Raw genomic sequence first — 23,676 nt, 5'->3', positions numbered from 1 at the left:
ACCGGGGCTCGCGTTTCTCCTCGACGGAGAACGAGAGACAAATAACGCTCGCGTCGGTTAGATTGAGGAGATCGAGATGCCCGGTGAATGTACATTAATCTGTATCAGCGGCGCCATCAATATTTAATCCTAATCCCGAGAATTGCCGCGCTCGCGCAAGATCTACGTTGTACGTTGATGGGACACGGTGCCCTTCAGTCGCGTCACATTCGTGGCACATGACTGTCCCTTCGAATTTTTGACCCTGGTTTCACGCGCCGAAAGTCCGAATTTTATCTCGTCTCAACCAAAGTTACTGATATAATATTAAAATAAATATTTTATGAAAAGCAATTTTATGTCTCTGTTGGATATTCTCTAAGAAATTAAATTTAGAAGATTATAGTATGTTATAAACTTTATAATTATCTATATATATAGGTAATTTATTTTATATATTTTGTTCTTATATAATAAAATAATAAAATTTTGATCGGTGACAACGAACGTAATATATAATGCAAGAGAATAATTTTCTAAATTTAATTTCTACATAAGATATAAAGTTTGTTTTATGACAGATGCATTTATTAAAAAAAAAAAACATGAGTAAAAAAATATTTTTTTTCTAGTACAGAAAATATTTCCTATAAACCGAAAGGCGAAACGCGCGATTTTCGTCTCGCGTTCGCAAATGTGTTTGCAATTTTCAACGACGTTCCGTCGACCCGACGTCGCGCGTGTCGTCGTTACGCGGCCGGCGGTGTGAAAATGGCCTGCGTGCCAGAAAGTCGCGGATAAGTTAAACAGCGGCCGAGGTAGCGAGGCGTCGTAAAGCGGCGCGGCGCCTTCGTGTTTACGCGGCGACGTCGAGGCCCACCAACCGCGTCCGGTCCCCCTTCGCGTCCTGGCGTCGCGGTTGATCGGGTACCTCGCGTCTTACCCTTCCCTCTCGACGCGGTCCGCGGGCTCTCTCTCGCTCATTCCGCATCTATTTTCGCGCGCGTGACAAATCTGTACGCCCGCCGGATTTATCGAGCGACATTCTGGACCGCGCGCGCCCATCGTGCCCATATGGCAGAGCCCCGGCGGCTATTTCCGTCGTCCGGTGCACTTTGCGCTCGCCTTCGACAAGTGTTCCCGCCTATCGACAAGATAATCGACCAACGAGAATCTGGATTAACCGCTAAACTATTAACGCGCAGCTTATAAATAGCGCTAACGCGTGTTTCCTCATCAAATTCATCGTCATTTCTCGCCTTATCACTCTAGCTAGTATATCAATTTTATAAGGTAAAGTCTAGAAAAAAACACTTGGGTAGGCTTCAGTTACTCGTTCAGATATTGATCTATCAAAAAAATTATTATAAAAAAGCAAATGTAGTTATAATTTTCTTTAATGAAGAGATATTTATCTAATAAATATTTGTCTAATCCACCTAAACAGAAAAAATCCACTGTTTTAAAAAAATATATAAATTCTAAAAAAAGTATTCTTTTCGAATATCGATTCGCGTATTATCTCTATTGTCTAAATATTCGTTCAAAGTATGAATTTCGTCTGTTGTCGTCAAGTGCAGCGCAATACATCGGCGAATCCTCCGCGCGTAAAATAACAAGCGAGCTATCTCCGGCACTCGGCGCGTTAATGGATCTGCGTAGGGTATATCTTCCTAAGGTAGAACGAGTTTTCGCGCTCGTAGAACATGACGATGATGAGACAATGATGCGGCGCAGCAGGACCGACGCGTCACCGCCGAAGGAATTTCAAAGAGTTCCAGGAGGAGACGATCTCGTCATCCTTCTTTCGGCCGCCAAAACCGGACCGTGATTTACGAGCGTGTGTTCCGTCGCGGGAATTTGTCAGTCTGTATCTCGGCGCTGCCTATACGTGTTCTCTCACCCATCCGATATCGATCTTCCTTTTACGGATATATGTGTGCGATTGTGTATAGATGTATAAATTGAAGCCCTGGCGAGAGACGAGCGAGAGTTGGCGCGATCTTTCGTTCCCTTCGCGCTGAGAAAAAGTAAGTCTTAATAAAGTCGGGACGAGATAAATTGGTACATTAGCATCTCGTGATTCATGGTGACGTTTTCTAGGTGGCAGGAGGAGGAAGGGTGGATAAGGGGACGGCTGTGATATATCGCCATTAGCATCGGTTTCATATTAGAACAAATAGGTTCGTGTTTTAAGCTCTAAAAGGCGCGACGCGCGTCTCGACGCTCTTAATGGGACACGTAATGCACCCCACGACAAAATAATTCTGAACTTTGTCCCGGCTTATAGAATCGCGATGGAATCATATAACCGTTAATGAAATGTATTCGCGTTATGTTCTTAAGGCAATGATAATATACGTCTTATTAATGTAAATATATATTAGAAAAAAAATTTATTAATTAAAAGTACAGTAGAAAAACTAGAATGTCGTATTAATTTTGTATTTAAAATTGTAGACAGAATATTATTAATTTTTTTCGTTTTAAATTAATTACATTAATTTAATGTATAATTAAAATAAAAAATTGAAATTTTACAAAATCGTAACTGCGATATGGAAAGAATATTTTATATTTTTAATCATATTTTATAAAACTGAACTGTTTTTCAAAACACAACTTCTGGAATCTACAAACACTTTTCGCGGTACAAGATAAAGATACAAATCATTAAAAGGTTAAATCCAGTCTTGTTACGCGTTATAATAAGACTCTGAATCATTATAATAAGCGTTCGGATAAATAATTGCGAGTGCGTGTTTCGTGGAACGGGGAGTAAATCACCCCCCGTCGCCCGAGTACAGAGCTGTGATGCGAAACAAAGGCTGCGACGGGGGGCGAGTATAACCCCCGCTCGTTCACGGTCGCCGTAATTCACAGAGAGAGAGAAAAAGAGAGAGAGTTTGGTGGCGCGTTTATTAACGGCGGTGCGCGTCACTCCGGGCTACGCCTTTTTAATGATTTATCGTGCACGCGCCGAGACGCGCGTATATCCCTTTTGCGGGCCAAAGTTCGACGTCTTCCTCTGAGGGCCCCGCGGGGCCCTTTCCTTCACCTTCCGCCAGCTGCCGATCGTGAGAGGTGCAGATGGAGGCGCAGATGTTGCGTTTCAACCCTGTCACCGTTCTTAACTGCATAGTTCCTCCTCTCGTTGTTGAGAGAGACCTTGCCGATCTTCTCGAGGACTTCCTCTTTTCGGCAGTCGTGAAATTTCGTATAGCGATAATTTTATCCATCATCAATTTTAGAATGGACCATAAGATCAACTATTCTCCTACAATATTCCCTACACCGCGTTATATACCTATAAGACGCGAAGAAATATTGTAGAAATAAGGCGAACAAGATTGAAAAACATCACGAGCAATTAATAATAATCTCCGACGATTGCATAAAAAAAAGTCTCCTGAGATTAAGTAATCGAGGATTGATCGATGAAAATGAAATTATGCTACTTTCTTTTATCGCGATGCTAATCGCTTCTGTCAACAACGTATACTAGTATAATAATATATTACAACTTATTATCAACCGATTCGTAATCGGTGGCTTTATGAGCTAAAAAAAGACGTACGATCAAGTGCGGTGAAACACGGCTAATTGGACTAGATTGTGGGACGACCGGAATAAGGGGGCGAGAGCCGTAGATGATCGGTTCGCGCAGGCACGTAAAGTATTGAAGGCGAACTTCGGAAAATTCTGCCTCGCACGCTATAAATTGCTCTCTCCCGTATATTACTCAGGAAGGGCGCGTACGGGATTTAGAGTACACGCGTATCCTCTTATCGTAGAGGTTACGCCGCGGCGGAAAGAAGGTCCCTATATATACATATATATGTACGTATGTACTCAACGTCGAGGCTTTAATCGCGTAACTGTACCTCGCCCGTTTTAACCCTTCATTACACGCGCATCTAATTCCCGCGATTTTTATGAAGCGACCGGCCGCGCGTCCGTTCTCGCGTCCGTTCTCGCGTATCGCCGTGAATATATATCGTACGTAAAACGCGCAGCTTAGGTTAATCCGCGTGTAATGGTCTCGCGAGGTTACTCTTCGATCGTGTATGCTTCATCGCAACCTGAGATTTTTGACAAGAGAAATAATGGGTGCGCAAAATGACCTTTTCAGATTAAATATGTAATACTTTTTTTTATTGGAGAGAGAGAGATGCGAGATGATTTTTGTTGAGTAAATATTCTATAAGACTCATATGCACTTTAAATATGTGATTTTACATATAAATGATTCTTATATCTCTTGAGCATGACGGACTTTGATTACGAGAGATTCACGTAATATACGATACATATCTCGCGAATACTGGCGACCCCAGGAAGCTATCTTGTCGAACTCTAGGGATTTCCGGGCAAGGACGAAAGGATCATTAGCGTTGGGTTCATCGCTCATACGCGAGTTTTCGATGAAAACTACATGGAGAGGCGCGCGAGCGCACGGCCCTCAAAAAGACAGACACGTCCTGTCGATATAAATAAAGTATCGAAGGGATGGACACACTTCGGTTCCATCCGACACAACGACGAGTCAAATGAAAAATGCCGAGACGGCCGATCAATGTAAATATATTCATGACATGGGGTGGCCCGAGAGCGGTCACAGGGATGCCGGGATATATGTATATATACACGCGTGTATAAGGCAGAGTTTTATAGAATGGGGTTCGGCCGGAGGAGGACTCGATGGCACTTGGACGGCACATAATTCACTCTTTGGCAGCTCATTACAATTTAAAAAGGCCTTTGTCAGCGCACTACTCGTGATTTCGTTCACGGCGCGCGTTCAACGATACCTCGCACAATATCGCATGTACGGTAGCGCAGCCAACAACAATGCTCTACTTATGTTAGTTCGTTTGACATGTGTTAAGTACTTGAGCGTAATCAAATACGTAAGTTAAATCCGGTCACTTAAATAAAAAGGACGTGTACTGCTAAATGCATTATATAAGAGAGAAAGAATCCAATTAAATTAAATTAATATATTAAGATAAATAAAATATATTTAAAAACATTCAATTTGTATATCTTCGAAAATGTCGAGTAAAAGATGTTAAAAAAAGAAAATAACGTTATGCTTGAGAATATATTATATTAATTTCGGCATGAGAGAATTATTTAAAACGTAATGTTTATCGATCTCAACAATAATGCTATCGTTTTTACCGTTGAGAGTTTATATGTGATAAACTATTCTTCTAATCATTGACAATTTGATAATGACGAATCTTTTTTGTATCATTTTCTCTCCGCGAAATTGGTTCGAAACAAAGAATGACGACAGGTTCCCTTTTTGTCTTCTGACTGTTATTTCTAATTTAAGTGGTTCATATTATATCGAAAGAAAAATGATTATATGTTTGTGCTTCCGAATCTGATTTATAACTATTATGGCAATCGCCTTTATATTTTACCCTTAAATAATTTTAAATTGATATACAAGAATGTATGATGTATTGATTTACTAATTGTGAGACAAAATATATGAGATACTGATATCAATCAGATTATTCTCCTTAATAATTATTGTTTCCAATTGTTAAGATATTGCAATAAATTTAATTGCAACAAATTTACAAACATTTCTATGATTGCTTTAAAATGTCAGTTCTATCAATATATTCGAAACAAGTATAAATAGCAATAGAAGCAGAATCTTTACGTTTTCTCGATATTCTGATTGAGATATCATGCAAAAATAACGGAGTCATAAAAAATAATTTTTAATGACCGACCGATAAGCTCATTAAAAATTACGTATTCGACTTGCTGTAAAAATATATGCCAAACTCCGCTACTCCATAATCTGCGAAATGATAAGTGCATCCGGGTGCTCAAATATCTCTATAATTATGCACTTTGCTCGCATCTGATTATTAACGTGTTACGTTAATAATTCTAATCCGATTTTTGAGAGTCCGCGAATTCGCGAGAATAATTATCTTTTATCGCTCACGTGTCGTGCAGTTTTTTGCGCAACAAAATCCGCGCGAAAGATTGCGACACCTTTTGTTCCAGCTTAATACAGAGCTTTTAATACAGAGAGTCAGCGGGCAGAGGTACGAGAAAGGGGGAGGAGAGGAAAAGAGAGAACGCAACCGCGATCCCGCGGGACCAGGCGGAAGGAAGCCCGAAATTGATATGTATTCCATGCCGCACCGCGTCCAATCTATCGCGGGTCAAGCAAGCGGAATTTTAAGCGCGGTTTGACGTATGTATGCACGAACATGTATTCGTCGAATGTGTGTGTCGTGATGGAACTTTGTGAGAAACAGAGACCATCTACCTCCTCCTCTCGGTTCACCTCCGCATTCACATTCGGGAACTTACGGGGGCATAAAGTATTCCGGCGTCTTATATCGTCGGATACGCCCGTATTCGATAACACGTGCGCGCGCGCGCGCATTCTTCTACAAAGGGTGGTCGCGATGCCCAACGAGGGCTGGTCATCGTTGGAAAATTGAATTTCGTCCCTGAGGGCCGGTCGGATGAAGTATGCTGACAGTTGGAAAATTTGCGTTTAACCGCGCGCACACGCGACACCAAGCGCCGGAATATCCCCGGGAAAATCTTTCCGCGCGATTGCGTTCTCGTTTTTTTAAATCTAAAATACGCCTGTTTATGGAAATACGCCAGCACGCAATACACATGATAATTCTTTTGAACAAGATGCATATTGGACTTACCATGAGGCACCCAACCGTGATGACAGCTCTCGCAGTAACGTAGATGACGTTTACCGGGTGTGAAGGAATCGCAGGAGCAGCCGTTCACCGTGCAACGGATGGACTGCAAAAGCAAAAGATAATTTCGTTAATAAGAGATAAAGGAGATTATTAAATTACAGTAAAAAGTATCATGTAATAGTTGGGTGGAGGATCGCAGAGAGAGTAAAACACCTTTTATTTAGCAAGAGAAATTCTTTTCCACTTTTAGTTTGCCATATATATCCCGAATAGTTTAGCGCAGATTAAGATGATCGCCACAGGCGAGTGGAAAATGGACGGTACGAGGGCCCTGGTATATTTGAGTGACCGTTTGGCGTAACGCCACCCCAGAGGAAGCTCGTAAGAGACAGGCTCGTCGGATTTTAAGGAACCGTGAATATTTTCCACCCTTCGGCACGAAATTAACCCCCTGGGAGCCGCCATCCAATACCGCCTCCGGGGCGGAAAGGAACCGACCTCACGTATCAGTATTACTTTATATATATACGAGCGCGCGCGGCAGAAAACTTTATTTTCCGCGTTGCTGCAAGTTACCTGCAGATAATACGTACACACCTATGTCGAGATATCGACGTATCCCTTCGGCATCCCCCGCATCGGAAAGAGAAAGAGGCATTCCGTCTCCTGTGTCTATTACACATCGAAGTTTGCCCGCGAGCAACACGAATTTGCACTAGGAAACTTTGCTCCGCAATTATCGCGCTAATATGCGTCCGAGATTTTATTCTCCTCTTCCAAGTCGCTCTTATCATTATTATATTCCACGATCATTTATTTTTTCAATATTATAATAATTAATGTAATTTTATTTTTGTAATTCTCTCAAGGATTTTTTAAATAACGTTTTATTATTGCTACTTTTAAAAATGAAGACAATCCTTGAGAAGATTAATTTTAGATAATCATTTTTTTAATATATGAAATATTTTTTCAACTTTCTCTCTTCTATCACAATCATCGCGCATCTTCCATACTAGTCGTAACGAAAATTTAATTTGTCGAAAGACGGTACCCCCCCGGAGACGTCCGTGCGCGCAAGTAATAATTTGGAATCAGAGGCAGTTCTGGCTGCCAGAGTCCCTCGTAAAAACGGCGGCGCCGTTTATAAAGAGGCGAAAAAAGGGCTCCGCGGGAAAATGCGGAGGGTTAAAAAGTTGTTTCGCGGCGGTGTAGCCACCGTTGTGTGTCGTCATAACGCTGTTACGGCGTTTCGCAGCGACGTTAATATAAAGACAAATGAAGCGACGCACGGCGGTGCACGCTGTGCCCGCCTTCTGCCCTATTCGGGCTATGTGTCTTTATATAGGACAGTATCCCGGTGCCATCGCGCGAGAAACGCATCCCGCCGGGAATCTTCTGTCGCGCGAGAGAGAGACCTGCGAGGGCGACGCGACCGACAAAATTTCGCAGGCGGCGAAATTTTATTAACCACGCCGAGGGGTTATTTATTCGAAACGGCGACAGATTATACGGCAATATTAGCGGCGTAAAACAAGAGGGAGCGTTATTATGTCGGAATAAGAAACGTGCGCGCGGGATCGTCTTTGCAGACGATTTCCGTATTGTTTCGAGATAACGTAATTTTGTTAACAAGTTTCCAATAGATAATTTTCTACTCTCTTTAATTTCCTTTTATTAGCACGCAACAATAAGCCTTGTAATGTTGAATTAAATCAGATATATTTCTTTTTTAGCATTTGATCTATTCATAAAGCGCGTTGAAAGTTCTATCGTCAATATTAATTTAATGAGAGAAATTATTCCTTATGCATTTCGATCAATTATTCCCGATGTGTTTAGACGTAAAAATTTAGCTGTGAATGAGTATCATGGTCTATATAACGCTCCAGCGTTATGATCGCGCATAACACTTCCTGGATCTTTCACTTCCGTCTAGCATTGTCATTCTATCTGTCATGCAAGCGTGATAATAGATCGGTCTCGCAATGACGAATGCCATTTCTCAAGTTACATGCAAAGGAGTTGTGTCATTCATTCGTTTCAGTTCTTTTTTCATGATATTCCAAGCTAACTTCTCTTGCACACGTCCGAATTCTAGTCAAACTTATCTATGGTATAAATATAATTTTAGATGTAATTTTTCAGCATGCATATTTTAATTGAGATAAAATTGCACGAATAAAAAATACATATTCGAAAGTAATAGATATGACAGATTATGCCACTCAACTTTCATCGTAAATAATTCAAGAATAATGTCGGCTGAAAAGAAATTATTTAATGTCAGTAAAAAGAGCACAGAATTTTAGATTTTATATGTTAAAATTGTTTCTATTCTCGCTTACGACTCGTTACATCAGCATTTCACGGCTTGTATACATAAGTCTGTCGATACTTGACTGTACACGGCGAATTGGCCAGGCTCTGAGACTCGAGTGTCTCTATCACCTCCAACGTCCCCCTTCGCTTTCGCGCGTCGTCTTCTGGTATCGCGCCGCACAGAAGGCAATAACATTTTTACGAGCTACGAAACATTTATTGCCGGCTGTAGGCCGCCACGGAGTTTTATCATCTCGTTCCTTCCTTAATACTCGCTGCTTAAGGATGCACGAGCGTATGTACATACACATATTTCTTCGCGGTTGTATGTTTCTCGATTAGGGCGATAACGGCTTTGGCAACGTGTCTTTTTAAAGGCGCCTTCCATTTCTCGACGTGATTAATACCCCGGAAGCAAATCTCTCCAACAACAACTTTGTCCCGTCGCGTCGTTAGTGTTTGTTGTTGTTACAATTTTTAACGAAGCGCTTCTTTAAAGTTACAAAGGGATAATGTGCTTCGTTGAGGCTTTTAATATTTTAACATTCTTCTAAATTAAATTTAAAATTATTTGCAAATAAATATATATTTATATATAAATAATAAATAATAATAATTTGTAAACACATAAATAATTACATATTTGAAAAGTAAATAAGGAAGATATGGTAATAGTACTTTAATTCAAGGACTATAAAATATGGAAAAAATAAAGCGAGAGATATTACTATAATAATTTTCACGTGAAATTTTCCGCGAACTATTTTTTTCCTCCTAGAAATATTGGATATATCGGCGTCCAATGGATATCCAAGAATACTCGTTGCGCATCAACTTTGTGTATGGATATACGCTCTCGAGAGATCCGTGCTGTACAATACTCTTGCATTGTCGAAAGTTGCATTACGCTCGCGCAAAAAGCGATTACGGGAACGCGGGCGCACGTTGCCGGCGCGTAATTAACGGGGCGCAAGGTATTCAGGACGACGCTGCGGCTTTTCGAATGTGTGCGCGTTGCGCTGCGTTGCGCTTTCCGTTGTATCACGGCGCCTAAAAAGCCTCGCGGCGCGCGTGCCGAAATTAGCGTTCGCGGCAGCTGGCTTTTTTGTCGAGCGAATAGAGAGAGAGGGAAAGAGAGAGCGCCCGCAGCCGCTGTACCGCGTGCTTCTGAAAGGCGCCTGTACCGAACGATCGATCGACCTGTCGTACAGATCGTGATCGATCGCACCCCCGCGGCCAAATTTTCGGTCGGTCAAGGTTTTTCGAATGCCGATATTCCGCGAAAGAATTTTATGGTGCGTGGATTTACTAGTCAATTATTTAAAGATAGTTGGCAAGAGATGTGTGATACCATGATTTTTCATTCGATCTGGGACTGTAATTAAGTTTATTATTATTTCTTCTTATAATGATAACTTGAAAAAAAATCATCATTATATATTTTTAATTAATAATATAAATTTACATAGTAACTTCTAAAAGTGATACAGAGAGATTTTGATGTCATTATCTTACGATTGAGAGTTGTCATTATGATGATACATTCATGCGGGACGTGCATTAAACGATTGAGGAAATACGCCGAAATCAGCTGGAAAGTGCGCGTACGCAACGCGATGATGCGTGTATAATATATGACATGACGTTAGCATACATACGCAATCAGCCCAGCCACGCGTGTATATGCTCAAGGGCCGGACGGACAGAATAATATTGCGACTTATCGCGGTACGATAATTAATTGCGCGCGGATACGGATTACACGAGTTACGCAAAATTTCCATTCAATAACGCCCGCTATCGTGCTAATAATTATTATCAACGTCGAGGCAGTTATTAACAACAGTGCGCCATTGTATTCGCGCGCGTCTCCTCTGAGAAACCGCGGTATCGCCTAACAACAAATCAGATCTCTTGACATTACGCTAATTATCACATTACTTGGAAATACTGAACAGACGTTCGTTTTGCGTCATTTGTGACCGATAATGATTATTATTCGAAACATTTTGCCTCGAGCGAGCGAGAGAGGAAATGATGAACGAAACTAAGGGGACTGAATATCGACGTTGTCAAGTGTCTTTTTATTTAAAATTGATCGGCAAAGTTTCTTAATTGTCCTCATTAAATAAACATGTACAAATTCAATTTTTAATATTTCTTTTCTCTGTGTTACAATTTTATTTGTAAGTATAATTACATAAAGAAAAAATATATATATATATATACACACGGAGTTTAATATGTATATGTGTGTATATTAATCTCAAATTTGATGCAAAATTTATTAAAGATACTGAACATTAAAAAAAATTCAAATAATAGTTTTCCTTTTAGCGTAAAAATTTCTCGTAGCAATTGAAATCGCGATAGTGCATTTTGGTGACTCCGAAATAAGATTTTATTACGAATTTACTAACGTTCTTGCGTGGCTGTACTCTCTCCTGAGATTAATGCAAATAATTCCGAGATTAACGCGGGATAACGTAGTTCGGAACCGACCGCAAATTTTGATCGATGGAACAGCTCGATTACAGGAAACGCAGGCGTAACGCGAAAGTGCCGAAAACTCGACGGCTCTCGGCGACGATGATGTCGATGATATCGATGATGCTGATCTAATGCAACGGCCAGATGCAAATCCGACGAATTCGCGCACGCCCGTGTTTAATGAACAGAGCTAATCTGGACCGATTCGAAACGCAGCGGCAGAGCGCTAACAGCATATATGCACACACCGACTCGTTTGCAAATTAATTTGGCCGGCACGAATTAAACCTCAAGTATAAAGCTTGGCGTATACGCGCGCGCGTCGCCCGTGGACTGCGCGAGCTCATTAATGAGAGATTTAGGCTCTCTCCTGTGCGTTGCGCTGATCGGATCTCCCACCCTTTCGCGAGTAATGAATGCGTGGAGGGGCATTATCCTACGGGGAAACTTCGTACGATCTTTGCGTGCCGCATTAGCGAAAAACCGGAAAATGCTACGCTAAATAGAATCTCTCTTAATAAAAGGATGTGGAAATTCAATCGGAATATTCGCGAAAACGGAGGCTCTTAACGTAATGGTATCGTCTACATCGACACGCTTAAAAAAAAATTAAAATATAAAATAAAATAATAAAATCTCGTTATGGAACAGCTGATTCAATTCAGTCATCCCTGACACAAGCGGGAATAAGCGTTATAGAAAGACGTTCGCCCAATAGAAAAAGAAAAAAAAATTGCCGCATATATCCCTCATCCTAAATAGCGTATATATACGTATATACACGCGCCAGAGGAATAACGAAATGCTAACAGCTATCCGTAACGCCCCGCGCGTTTAGCATATTGTCGCGACCACAATGGCAATTTGTGTGATATATCTGCCCGTTTCGTCGAGAGACGCGTTTAAATGTAGCGGAATTAACTGGTTGAATACTTGGGCGCCAACCAAAGCGAACGAGGAGAGATGCGTGTGTCGTCGCGTTTGTATAAATATGAAACATTTTTATTGGCCAGAATTTACGAAAAAAATATCGTACTTCGTATTATATAATATTTATATATGTGTAATATTTTTAAAGTTATTGATAATGTATGCAAATTAATTTTTAAATACATATGATCTTTTTTAATATTTGGAAAATGTAATTATATTTGCTACACACACGTTTCTTTAAAGCTATAGACAATATATTTAGACAATATTTCATCGAAGTCACTGGTCAGTCCTGCGTGGCCGATAAATATCGTGCCAGCGACAAAATATCGCAAAATAAGAAAGGTCTTTTATAGAGGGTTGACGGATGACACCCCTAGGACCACTAAGTCACGAGCTATGCTAACTTTGGTCCCGACCGCCTCCTCGGGAGATCACCCTCCGCTATTTCCGACCGATGAAATAATACCACCCCGATTGCCGGTCCTGATACATGTAGCGTGAAAAACGCGACAACGATACATAGAATATATAGTAATAGGCAAAAGATTTCTTCTCTCTTCCCCCAATATATGCACTACGTATCAACAATTTTTCTTTTCAAATTTATACAAAAAAATCGAATATTATTATATATATCGCGCTAATTCGGTGTTGTAATCATTAATATTTAATGAACACATCTTACTGTTATAAAAAAAAATTAAATGACAAATATGTATATGATTGCGTAACGTAAATTAAATTAGACCATTTTAATGACAATCGTTTAAATAAATTATAATCGTTCGCAGCCAAAAGAAAAAGATGGTGGGGTTGTGCCTCGCAAATTAAAATATCAGTAGAATTATAGTTACGACTAATTCATCTATCACACTAACGAGTAGCTAAGCTAGGCTAATTTGACATAAATAATAAAATTATATAAAGGGACGTCTTAATCCTTCATTGGTACATGACAGGTAGGGAAACTTCAATCAAAGGATAAATCTCAATTATTTAGAGAAATTACTGTGGAAAAAACCACAAAGCTGGGTTCGCTTCCGCACCTGCGGGAAATGACCCGGGTCCTTTCCACCACTGAGTAGAAAATTACTTGTCTCCTCTTTTCCATGCCTTTTCCGTTTGCCTCGCGTGGACGCAGGTAAGCGAACGTTGAACGGGCAAGAGAGAGAGAGTGTGTGTGTTTTCTAAATCTCGTTATTACAGCTCGCGGGCAAATACGAAAAATAACCAAGGGTCTGCAACGTTGTACACCTAGCTATCGCGGCGGAAGAGGTAGTAGGAGGACGTAATCCGCCGGTTTAACCATAAAACGGTGATTGCCGTGCGAATATACACGTGCACATTCATATCTATGTATGTGTGTATACTCTGAGAGATTTCTTGCAAACTGGTTGCGAATAAAATTTTTTGTTGAGGAAAATTGTTCATTCAACTCTCCTAAAGACTCAAGTCTTATTAATTTTTTGAGGGGCAGATACGATTCTCGAAAAAAATTCTCCATTAATATTCAATCGAGAGTCACAAATCGATTATGCGCGAGTCGCGCCTAAAAAATGACTAGACATTTTAATAGAGCGACTTTTCTTCAGTCATCATCCCGATCTATCGGCAATTTCCGATTGAGTCGCCGTTTCGTCGAAGAGAGAGAGGGAGGATATATCATCGGTCACCATTGTCTAACACTCTCTCGCGCTGCGCCTTGACTTTTCATCGTGAGGGGCCGCACCCTTTCGCCGTCGTACGATCGTCGGCCGTTAAACGAAAATGAACTGTAATGGCGTAATGGACGGTGGCAGGCGCTGCATCATCAGTTGCAGTTGCATCGAGACGATCGAGAAGCTATACGCGAAGAGATTCGACTTCCAAGCGATGAGATATCGGAAGAGAAGCTCCGTCTAACCGCGAAGAGATTCGTTCGTGCGAATTGATAAAAAAAAATTACATTGCAATCGTACATGATTTGTTGCAGCGAGGTAGTTTTGCACACGCAGCAGCTATCTTCTTCTCCACAATCCTGCTAACGTGATTTGCAATGATATAAATGATAACGTCAATTTTACGGAGATTCTCTCATTCCCTTCTCGCTACGCGAATAGATTCATAACCGTACAATGAACTCTAGATAATAATTTTCGACATTTCTTATGTGTTGAAAAAAATTATAACAAACTCAAATGATATGTATCTATGCGATGATATATAATATAACATCATTGTTAGAATATTTCGTTAAAAATATCAGCGGGGATGACAAGACTGTTATCGACCTTTCGTAAACGTCAGCGTAGTTCAAAATGTCGTGGAAGGTATCGTCCTTGCTCGTCCCTGTATATCGCGGTCCCTTCCAAGACACTAAAATCGCATGTTGGGCTATCATTACAGAAATGACGTTCGTCAATAACGCTTAAACTTCGGTAGCAGGGGGGTGTATGTACGAGCGATCCAGACACGTAATCGCGTAATGGCCGCTGGTGGACCGGGAGGGGCACCCTATTGTCTCACCGCGCTGGTTGACTACTACGTAACGACCTGAAACTTTCGATGCCGTGACACACTCCGCGGCCACACTTCTGCAAATGAAATGACACACGCGATTTCGACGGGGCTCACGTACACGGGGACCCGGCGATTTACATTTCGTCGACGGGCGTCGAGGTTTGGCTAGCCGGCTGGCTCTGGCTGATGGCCCTCTGACACGGGATTTTGTTTCCAGACAAACGTCTGTTTCGCGAGAACGCGCGTCGTATGCCTCGACGTAATATTCTTACATGCAGAATAGAAATTGCGAGACTTTAGATATCATTCAGACAATACTATGTTAAAATATGTTATTATAAGCACGAATCATTGAAAAAAAATTCTCTTGGATGTATTGCATATGTGCGTATGTGCCAAAATATCGCGAATAATATATAAATATAAATATCATATAATATATAAATATTATATTATATATATATATATATATATATATATATATATAAATATCGCGCGAATTGTAATTATTCTTATACAAACCAATTTGCAATATTATTCTTTTGATATTATCTGACATTACATATATTAATATCTAATGTTACTAAATCCGTAAGAAATTCGCTCTGACGAAAATAAAATTACGCTGCGTTTTAGCACCAAGTCTCCTGCAATTTCGTAAAATTTCATACCGTTCTGCGTGCTGCGAAATTCTCGCAGATGGAGCCCGGAATGAAACGAAAGGTCGGCCACGGCGACTCGATATATTATATACAGTGATGGCCATTTCTCGTGCCTTAAGGTCATGAGCTCAAGAAGGCGTGTTTCGAGAGGAAGAACGAGGTGTGCAGTTCGCAGGAAATCGATAATCGGACCGTTTGACCGGCAACATCGTTCCCAAAGATGATATTAAGCAATCCCATCACGCACGTCGCGCGCCATTATTCCACGAGATGAGTGATTACAGTCTAGTCGTCCGTTCTTCCCGGAATACGACAAGCTTATATAGGCATGCTCACAAACTCTTCCGAGATTGTGTAGCAATACTCTCTGAAACATCTCTCTCCGAATTCACACATTTGCGCCAAGTTTGATTCTTGACATATAATAAATCATAGTTTCTCGCAGTCGCGGAACTATACATAAAATTCTAAATTGATCCTATCCGATCTTTTTCTTATTGTTAGCAATCACTTTTTCTTGACTCGATAGAACTCGATAGAACTCGTATAGAATGTTAGAAAATATGACGTAATAATTTTCTTTAATTTTTTCGATCCCTTTAATAATAATACACTTTTTTAAGCATTCTGTCAAATATATTGCCGGGTTTGTGATCTCTTGCTTAAACAATAATAGTCTTCATTTTTGTAAAAAATAATATATACATTACGTTATTTTATTTAAAAGCAATCGTGACCAAATTTGATAAAATTATATAAAAGCAAGTGTCTTTTTTTAATCGAACAAAAGTATAGAAAATTATTCCGACTGTTTCCTGCGATATACACCTATACATTTGCGATATCAAAAAGAAGTCTCGTGTTTTTAAAAATGAATTCAACTCGCATGCTCAGAGATAACTTGCATATCCGCGATGGGAGAAGCGGCCCGACCCTTTTCGGTCCGGGCCCCGAGCATAACGCCAACCTCGCCGGAGCCCAGTCGATATGTGATATATCGGCTCGTAAAAATCCGCAGGAATAAAATATCTCCGGAGGATCTCAGGGGCCGAAGGTCGTCGTCGCCGAAAGGGGGCCCCTCGCCGGGGTACAGCGCGTTTATGGGTGACCAGATACACGTACGCGATGGTCCAGCGCGCACGCGCGTGTAGGTGCGAACATTGTTAACAAGTCTCATATTTTATACACCGCTTCAAAAACAACGAGACAGAGAGATAGGGACACAAAGGGGGAGAATCAGGGGGGGCTTCCTCCAGGAGCGGGAGAGAGCGAGAAGGGGTCGGAGGCCAGAGGTGCTCCGCTTTGGTATTTGGCCATCTTCCGGCTGGAAGACACGCGGATGAGAGGAGACGTGCAATTAAGTTATCGTAAAAAGCGTATAATCGAGGCGCATTTGATGCCGCGGGTCTGCGCTGCGTCTGTTCGCGAAAAAATATAAAGACGTTAAGAGCGCAACGTGTAATTAAAGTAGTTCGGCGACCTCCCCGATCTGGGCGTTGCTTGACATTTTAAAAAGCGTCCGCGTAACAACAACGTGGAAATAAGAAATTTGAAGGGTCGTAATCGTAAATGCCATGCTGTCGAGTCGCTTGATCGAACCGAGCGAGCTTTCGCAGAAATTTGGACGAAATGTAAAACGAAATTGTTACGAGATATCGTACCAAATGTTATATACAAATGTATAGTATGTAGATTTAAATATTTTAAAGACGGCTATTATTAGGATAAAAATGATCGCTTTTGGAGATTACGTTAAATTGATTGGCTTTTTTAAAGTCATGCTTCTCTCGGACGATATTTTGTGACGTGATTGTGATGTATGCGATCGCAATATTGGAAATCGATCTCTTCCGCCGCTCTTCATGTGTCGAGACACACGTTGTATAGCTTACGTGATTCTTGATCGATTGGATATCAATTCGAGCTATTAGAGGATGGATTATACGGAAATTTGCATATAAATACACCTGTCAATGTAAATAATCGCGGCAATCAGGCTCGCGCGCGCGTATCAATCCGCACCGTGCGTTGTTGATTCGTTCGAAGAAATGACGCCGATTGTAAATCGGCCGGTCGTGTGCATCCGCGATGGGGATTGAGAACCCTCCTCGACACGACGATATTTCCAAAGGCTGTTACCCGAGCGGCCATAATTTTAAGCATAAACACTGATTTGGCACGAGCACCGTGTCCGATGTGCCGCGGCTCTCCTTGCTCTTTTTTTTAACTGCCGCGTTATGGAACAATGAAGTCTGTTTACCTTGATTAACTCTTGCGCGAACGAGAGCGAAAAGGGAAGACGGGAGAATCGATTTGCACTTCGGCCACTAGCGAGAGTTGCAAGAAAATTAAAAAAGAAGCTACGACGGAATGAGTCGAACAAAGCCGTATCAAAGAGTCGCGACTGCCGAAAAAGGAAAAAATATTTCATAAATTTCTTCCGTGAGATACGCGTGTGTGTCTATGTGTGTGATACTCCAGAAATACAATCAACAAATTGGAAATTGTGTTCAGAAAAATCGTGAAAATATACAAACTCAGCTGTGATATAATTACATAATTATTCAGCATTGAAAATTAAAGGTCTTTAATTAAAATTCAATTTCGTAAAATTCAATATTTAACGCTGAAAAATCACACAATGAAAACAACTACATATCAAACTTTTACATTTACTCACTTGTATCATTATAGCTTAACATTATTAAAGTATATACTGTATTTCGTACGGCATACACTCGTCTTTTCCTGATAATTCATCGGAAACTCGTAAGGTCTCAAATGACCATTATATCGAACGGACGTATAATTGCGTATCGGGCGTCACTCGGAAATATCGACAGAATACGAAACTCCTTTACTTTCGCCTCTTTCCTGAAAAACGGATCCGAGAAGAGAGGACGAGACAACCGCCGACCTTTCCCGATTCGCCAAACTTCCGACCGCGGAGGAAAGGATCCGCGGCACTTACCCGGTCGGTTCTCTTTATTTTGCTTCGAAGTGCTTCCGGATATTCCCCGCACGTGGAGAGCTCGGTCAGGAGGTTAGATTAAGGAGCGGCAGAAACCTCTCTCGCGCGCGCAACCCTCTCCCCGTCTCTCCTCCTTTCTCCTCCCTTCCTCACCGTCCGCTTCTATTTCGTTCCACCCTTCGATGGTGGGTGGAGAGCAAAAGGGTTTCGCCCGGCAGACGAAGCAAACGAGTTCGGTTCTGCCCGGTGTACTCTGGTTCGGAGCAAAGGGGTCGGTAGGTGGAAAGTAGGAAGAGAGGAGGTGGAGGAAGAGACGCGGGGGGGGGGGAGGTCGAAAGGGGATCGCTGCCTCCTGCACACTGCCCCCGGGGGCGGCGTATTGATCCGGAGGCGGCGGCGGTCATCCGGCCGCTAATTAAATGCCAATCGCCAACCCATCCCCTCTCGCCACCCCTTCGTGCTCACGTTTCACTGCCTCCCTCCCGCCCCACCTTTCCGTCCACCGTCTCTCTCGTCCTCCATCGCCTCCTGCCGCCGCCGCCGCCGACGTCCCTTCTACACTCAATTCGCCCTCTACTTGCTGCGCGCACCCGGGTCTCCGGCGAACCGCCCCCTTTGAATCACCACGCTCGCGACCGCCATACACACCGTGATATCGTCATATCCTGTGTGAACTACCGCTCTCTCTCCCCCTTTCTCCCGCGCTTCCGTCTCCCCGTCCCCTTCTCGCTGATCCCCGCGGCCACCACGCGCGCGTTGTTTCATCGCTGGTGATCGCGATATGCGACGCGGGTAACCTTTATTATGCCGCGCCGTCGGTGCGCATCGCTTTACACGCGCGAGCCGATTCCACGCGATTACACGCGGGGGAAAATATACGAGAGAGAGAAAGAGAGAGAGAGAGAGAGAACGGTCTTTCCTGTTTACAGGGTGTTCCACCAAGTCCGCATCAAAATTCTTCAAGTCTATCATACAATTATTAACGATCTTCCAGCTTTCGTTACAATAAAATTTTCTCCACCCGACTTTTATTCTATTTTCGTATCGAATAAAGATTACGGTCTCTTTAAAGATGCGCTCCTCAAAATTTGAATATATATTTGATATATAAATTTGTCTAACGACAAGAGACAAAATACACGATTCATATTTTTTAAGAGACAGTTTAAGTGTGAGAACTGACGTTTATCGACTTTTGTGTAACATCTTAAATTCTATAATATATCTCTCGAATAAAAGAATATCGATTGTGTCTATAAAGTGTGTTTGAGCATCGAATCTAGAAGAAGTCACCCCCTTCACGACAGGCGAAGAAAGGTCGGTTGATTGACTTCCCACGGGACTCCACTTTTGGAAGACTACAGCTGATCCCTCTCGGCTATCTCGACTTACTCACTCATCTGCCAGTTCTTTTTTTCTTTCTTTCTGTCTCGAGCTTTCCCTTATCCTATGGAATCCACCGAACTATCCCCGCACGTGACCAGCTTACTTTGTTACCAACTTCGCGAAGCGTTCGACTAAGCACAAACGGAATCTTAACTCAAGTATGTCCAATCTCGCGATTATGTCGTCTTAACTACATATAGGTATATAGAGTTCCTTGTGTGTATAGTGTATATATGTATATATATATTTCTTATTAATTATCACTTTTAATCTTGAAAATTATACATATATGTAGATTGTATGCGTATGTATATGTGTGTATATGTATAATTACTTTGTGCATTTTATTCTATTATATTCTATTGAAAGTATTCTATAATATATGAACGATATAAATCGCGATAAAAATCATATTATTTATTGCAGAATTAATTTCCACACATCACATATAATTTATTATTATGCCCAACTAATAATTGCTCAATTAATATTCGATTCCAGAATAAAGACGATTTACAGCGAATATAAACGCGAACGAAGGGTTCAAAGGGTTCCTCTGGGAAAACGTGTCGATTTCGCAAAAAAAAAAAAAAAAAAAATGCCATACTCGTACGCTTTACATTAAATCGCCTGCGTTTTCGTAGCAAATGACTTTTTCAGAACGCTCCTATTGGCGGTGGAGTGCCCCTTCTTTATTCGAAGCGGTGTTAATTGGCGCGGAAGTAATTAAGAGATGGCGACCCTTCTTCCCTCCCCCCTCCCTTTCTCTGTCCCGCTTCTTCTCTTTTTCCTCGCCCTTCGTCCGCGAACCGCGCCATCCCACCTCCATTCTGGCTAACGAGCGAACGTTGCTCTGGGAGATGGCAGCGTCGTGATTAATAACAAGGTCCTCTCCAAACCTTGGCGTGCAGCCTCGACGTCGAAAGGTTGTAGGTGAAATTCCTGTCGGCGCAAGCGAGCGAGAAAGCGACCGATCGCGCGTACATCGGCGAGTACGAGAAAGGCCGCGATTTTTTTCCTCGCTCTCTCTCTCTCCAACTCATTCTCTCGCGCTCGTTCTTACTGACGCGCGAAACGCGCTTGTTCCCAACATCCGTTGCCGTATGGACCGCCAAGTAATCTGCTCATCGATCACCCTCCAGTTAACGTGTCCGCACATAACCCCGGGATGCGCGCGTTGTTTATGCGAGACCAAACGATCGCGCCGCTTTGTTTCTACCGTCCTCATTGCGATTTTAACTGTCGCGTGTAAAAAAAAGAAGCAGCTTCGAAGATTCGAGATCATTAAGGCTGTAAAGAAGCGATATTCTTGCGCTACTAATGTCGTAAGATAATTCGAGAATGCGTTGCTGATGAGATAAATTTCTATTTCATGTGTACATATATGCTATGTTTAAATTTAATTTATCTAAGAAGAGAGAATTAAAAGTTCTAAGAAAGAGATTCGCTAATGTCGAGAAATGTCACGAATGTCTTCACCATCGGTTTAACCATCACCGGATGTACATTCATACCTCATCGATCATCTTCAAATTAGCATAGTTAAGCAAGTCACGAGGAAGAAACAAAAATGCCGACGTGTGTCGCATTTACAAGTACCACTTCTGCAATCGTAAACTTGCCAGTAATTCATAGCGAGTGATGATTTATCAGCGCAGAACATATTCCTGCGAGAGCAAGTGGAAAATGACTACCGTATGAATATGTGAATACAATTAACGTGACGTATAAATAGAGATAAATATTAAAAGCTTGGATAAAAAAATAAATTATAAATACACGCAGAGTTATTTTGCAAAGATTTGCTACGATATTAATTTCTCCGAAATATGTTAATAAAAAATCATTCGATTATAAATCTAACAATAAGTATAAAGAAATATAATAAAAAAGATAATGGCATTTAATGTTATAAAAAATCAAACGTAAATTAATTCGAAAGATTCACTGGCGCGTATTAATCAAAATTTCACTTTGGTACTCTGAGAGAAATAATCTTTGTAAGGTGTCTCGGTAGCTAACGAAATTGTAAGACCAGACCCGCGTTAATCACCGTTAATCATCCGTCACGGTTTCGAGATCCCGAGAAAAATCGGCGGGTTCTCGCGAAAGGGACGAGGGAAGGGGAGAGGAGACGATAGCTTTCCGGACTATCAGTCTGTTCTTCAACGAGGCATATCAATCTCCGCGTCTATATATCCGAGTCGGCATCGCCCGTAAGGATTATCGTGGCTCGTCATTAGAGATCCGTGGAGGTCACACCTGGCGCCCCCAGCTACGGCCCTGACGTGGATAAGGTGGAGGTAAGGCTAATGGCCCGGCAGATGCGAATCATCGTCCATTCTTCCCGAATCTTCATAAATATCCGATCGATATGCGATGTGGCCTGTGCGTATGTGTATGCACGAATGTATCGGAATTTATGTATGTGTGCCCCCATGCCCTAAACGTTCGCGATCCAGACCCGTCCAGACGAAGTTAACCCGTCCTGAGATCTTATTCGCGATGTTGGTACTCGAACCGGCCCGCAGGAAATCCCCGTTTACATCGGACGAATAAAACAGGTCTGCTTTTCGGAGATATCATAGACTGTGTAAATCACGTTCGCGTAGACCCCTTGTGTAGCGAAGCCCGATATTTAAAAAGATGGACCAAGATTGGATTAATGCTAATTTGTAAATTCTAAATAAAAATCAGCAATGAAAATTTAAGAAAAAATAAAGCATGAATAAATTTGTTATCATTGAAACAATTATGCTATATAAGCTAGAAGGATTCTTATTAATTTTTGGAGATTTCTTATTTAAAAAATGTATGCTAATTTAAAAATTATCAATAAAAATGAAAAGAAAAATCAAGCATGAATAAATTTATGTTATGTTATCATTAAAATCATATAAGCTTGAAGGATTCTTACTGATTTTTAGAGAGCTTTCTTATAAAAAAAAATTAATTATAATAGAACAACTTTTATAAAAAAGAATAAACATTTAAAAAACATGTAAACTATAAATACTAAAAATACGGAGGAAATTTTTATTCTTGTTTCTGCGCCTGGTAAAAGAACCGTTTATAATTACGTTGATAATCAATGAGCAACGACATTAAAAAATTCAGCGACGTTAAAAAAACCGGGATGTATTCTGAGCGAGCCACATGCTTTTTCAATTTCGGGCATTGTTCGATTAACCAGGTCAGGTGGCAACGGATTACGGCGAAAATATGGCGGAACTTAGAAAACGAGCCGGTTAGAGCCTCGACGCAGTAAAAAGACTTGTTGAGGTAATGGCGTAATTCGGTGCGGCTTATCGACGCGGGGCTTACAAAATGGCTCTGTGTTGTGTTGTGTAGAGGCAAGTAAGTAGGTAGGTAGGTGGATAGACGTAAGACGTTTCTCCCTCAGGCGATTCTCTCCGATCGAAGTCACTTGCACGCAACAGGCGAGAAAGGAAGCGGCTAGTCCAAGAGGAAGTAGCTTGCTCGGCTCGCTTGGCGTGGCCGAGTGAAAACAGCAAGCGGAGAGAAAAGTTCGGGGCCCCGGTTAGAATGTGCCATTAACAGCTGATCGCGCATTATCACCGCTTAATTGTAATTGATCATTTATCTGTCGGCTTAATTGACGCCGCTAAACAGGAACCTAATAGAGAGCACGCGTGGCGGTTTCTCTTCTTTCGGGGCCCGACTCTTCCCGATTAATAAAGCGACGTCAAAGTGCGCAATTTGTGCA

At 41.5% G+C, this 23,676-nt stretch overlaps 2 protein-coding genes across 4 annotated transcripts in view; one reads left to right on the top strand and one right to left on the bottom strand.

Annotated features, from left to right (window-relative positions):
* Positions 1 to 23,676, top strand: part of LOC145944901 (uncharacterized) — a 264,706-nt gene that overhangs the window by 124,051 nt on the left and 116,979 nt on the right. The gene's annotated exons all lie outside the window — the stretch shown is intronic.
* LOC145944898 (uncharacterized) overlaps positions 1 to 23,676 on the bottom strand; it is a 242,506-nt gene that overhangs the window by 144,512 nt on the left and 74,318 nt on the right. For both annotated transcript variants that reach the window (XM_083053569.1, XM_083053570.1), the window contains exon 3: positions 6,684 to 6,786. In XM_083053569.1, coding sequence (XP_082909695.1) covers positions 6,684 to 6,786 — 103 coding nt within the window. The remainder of the gene's footprint in view (positions 1 to 6,683; positions 6,787 to 23,676) is intronic.

The sequence above is a fragment of the Prenolepis imparis genome, unplaced genomic scaffold, assembly GCF_030444845.1.
Source record: "Prenolepis imparis isolate NDT839.2.m4 unplaced genomic scaffold, iyPreImpa1.0 SCAF_13, whole genome shotgun sequence".
NCBI classification, from domain to species: Eukaryota; Metazoa; Arthropoda; class Insecta; order Hymenoptera; family Formicidae; genus Prenolepis; species Prenolepis imparis.
Note: the sequence above shows the minus strand (reverse complement) of the source record. Positions and strands in the feature narration are given on the sequence as shown.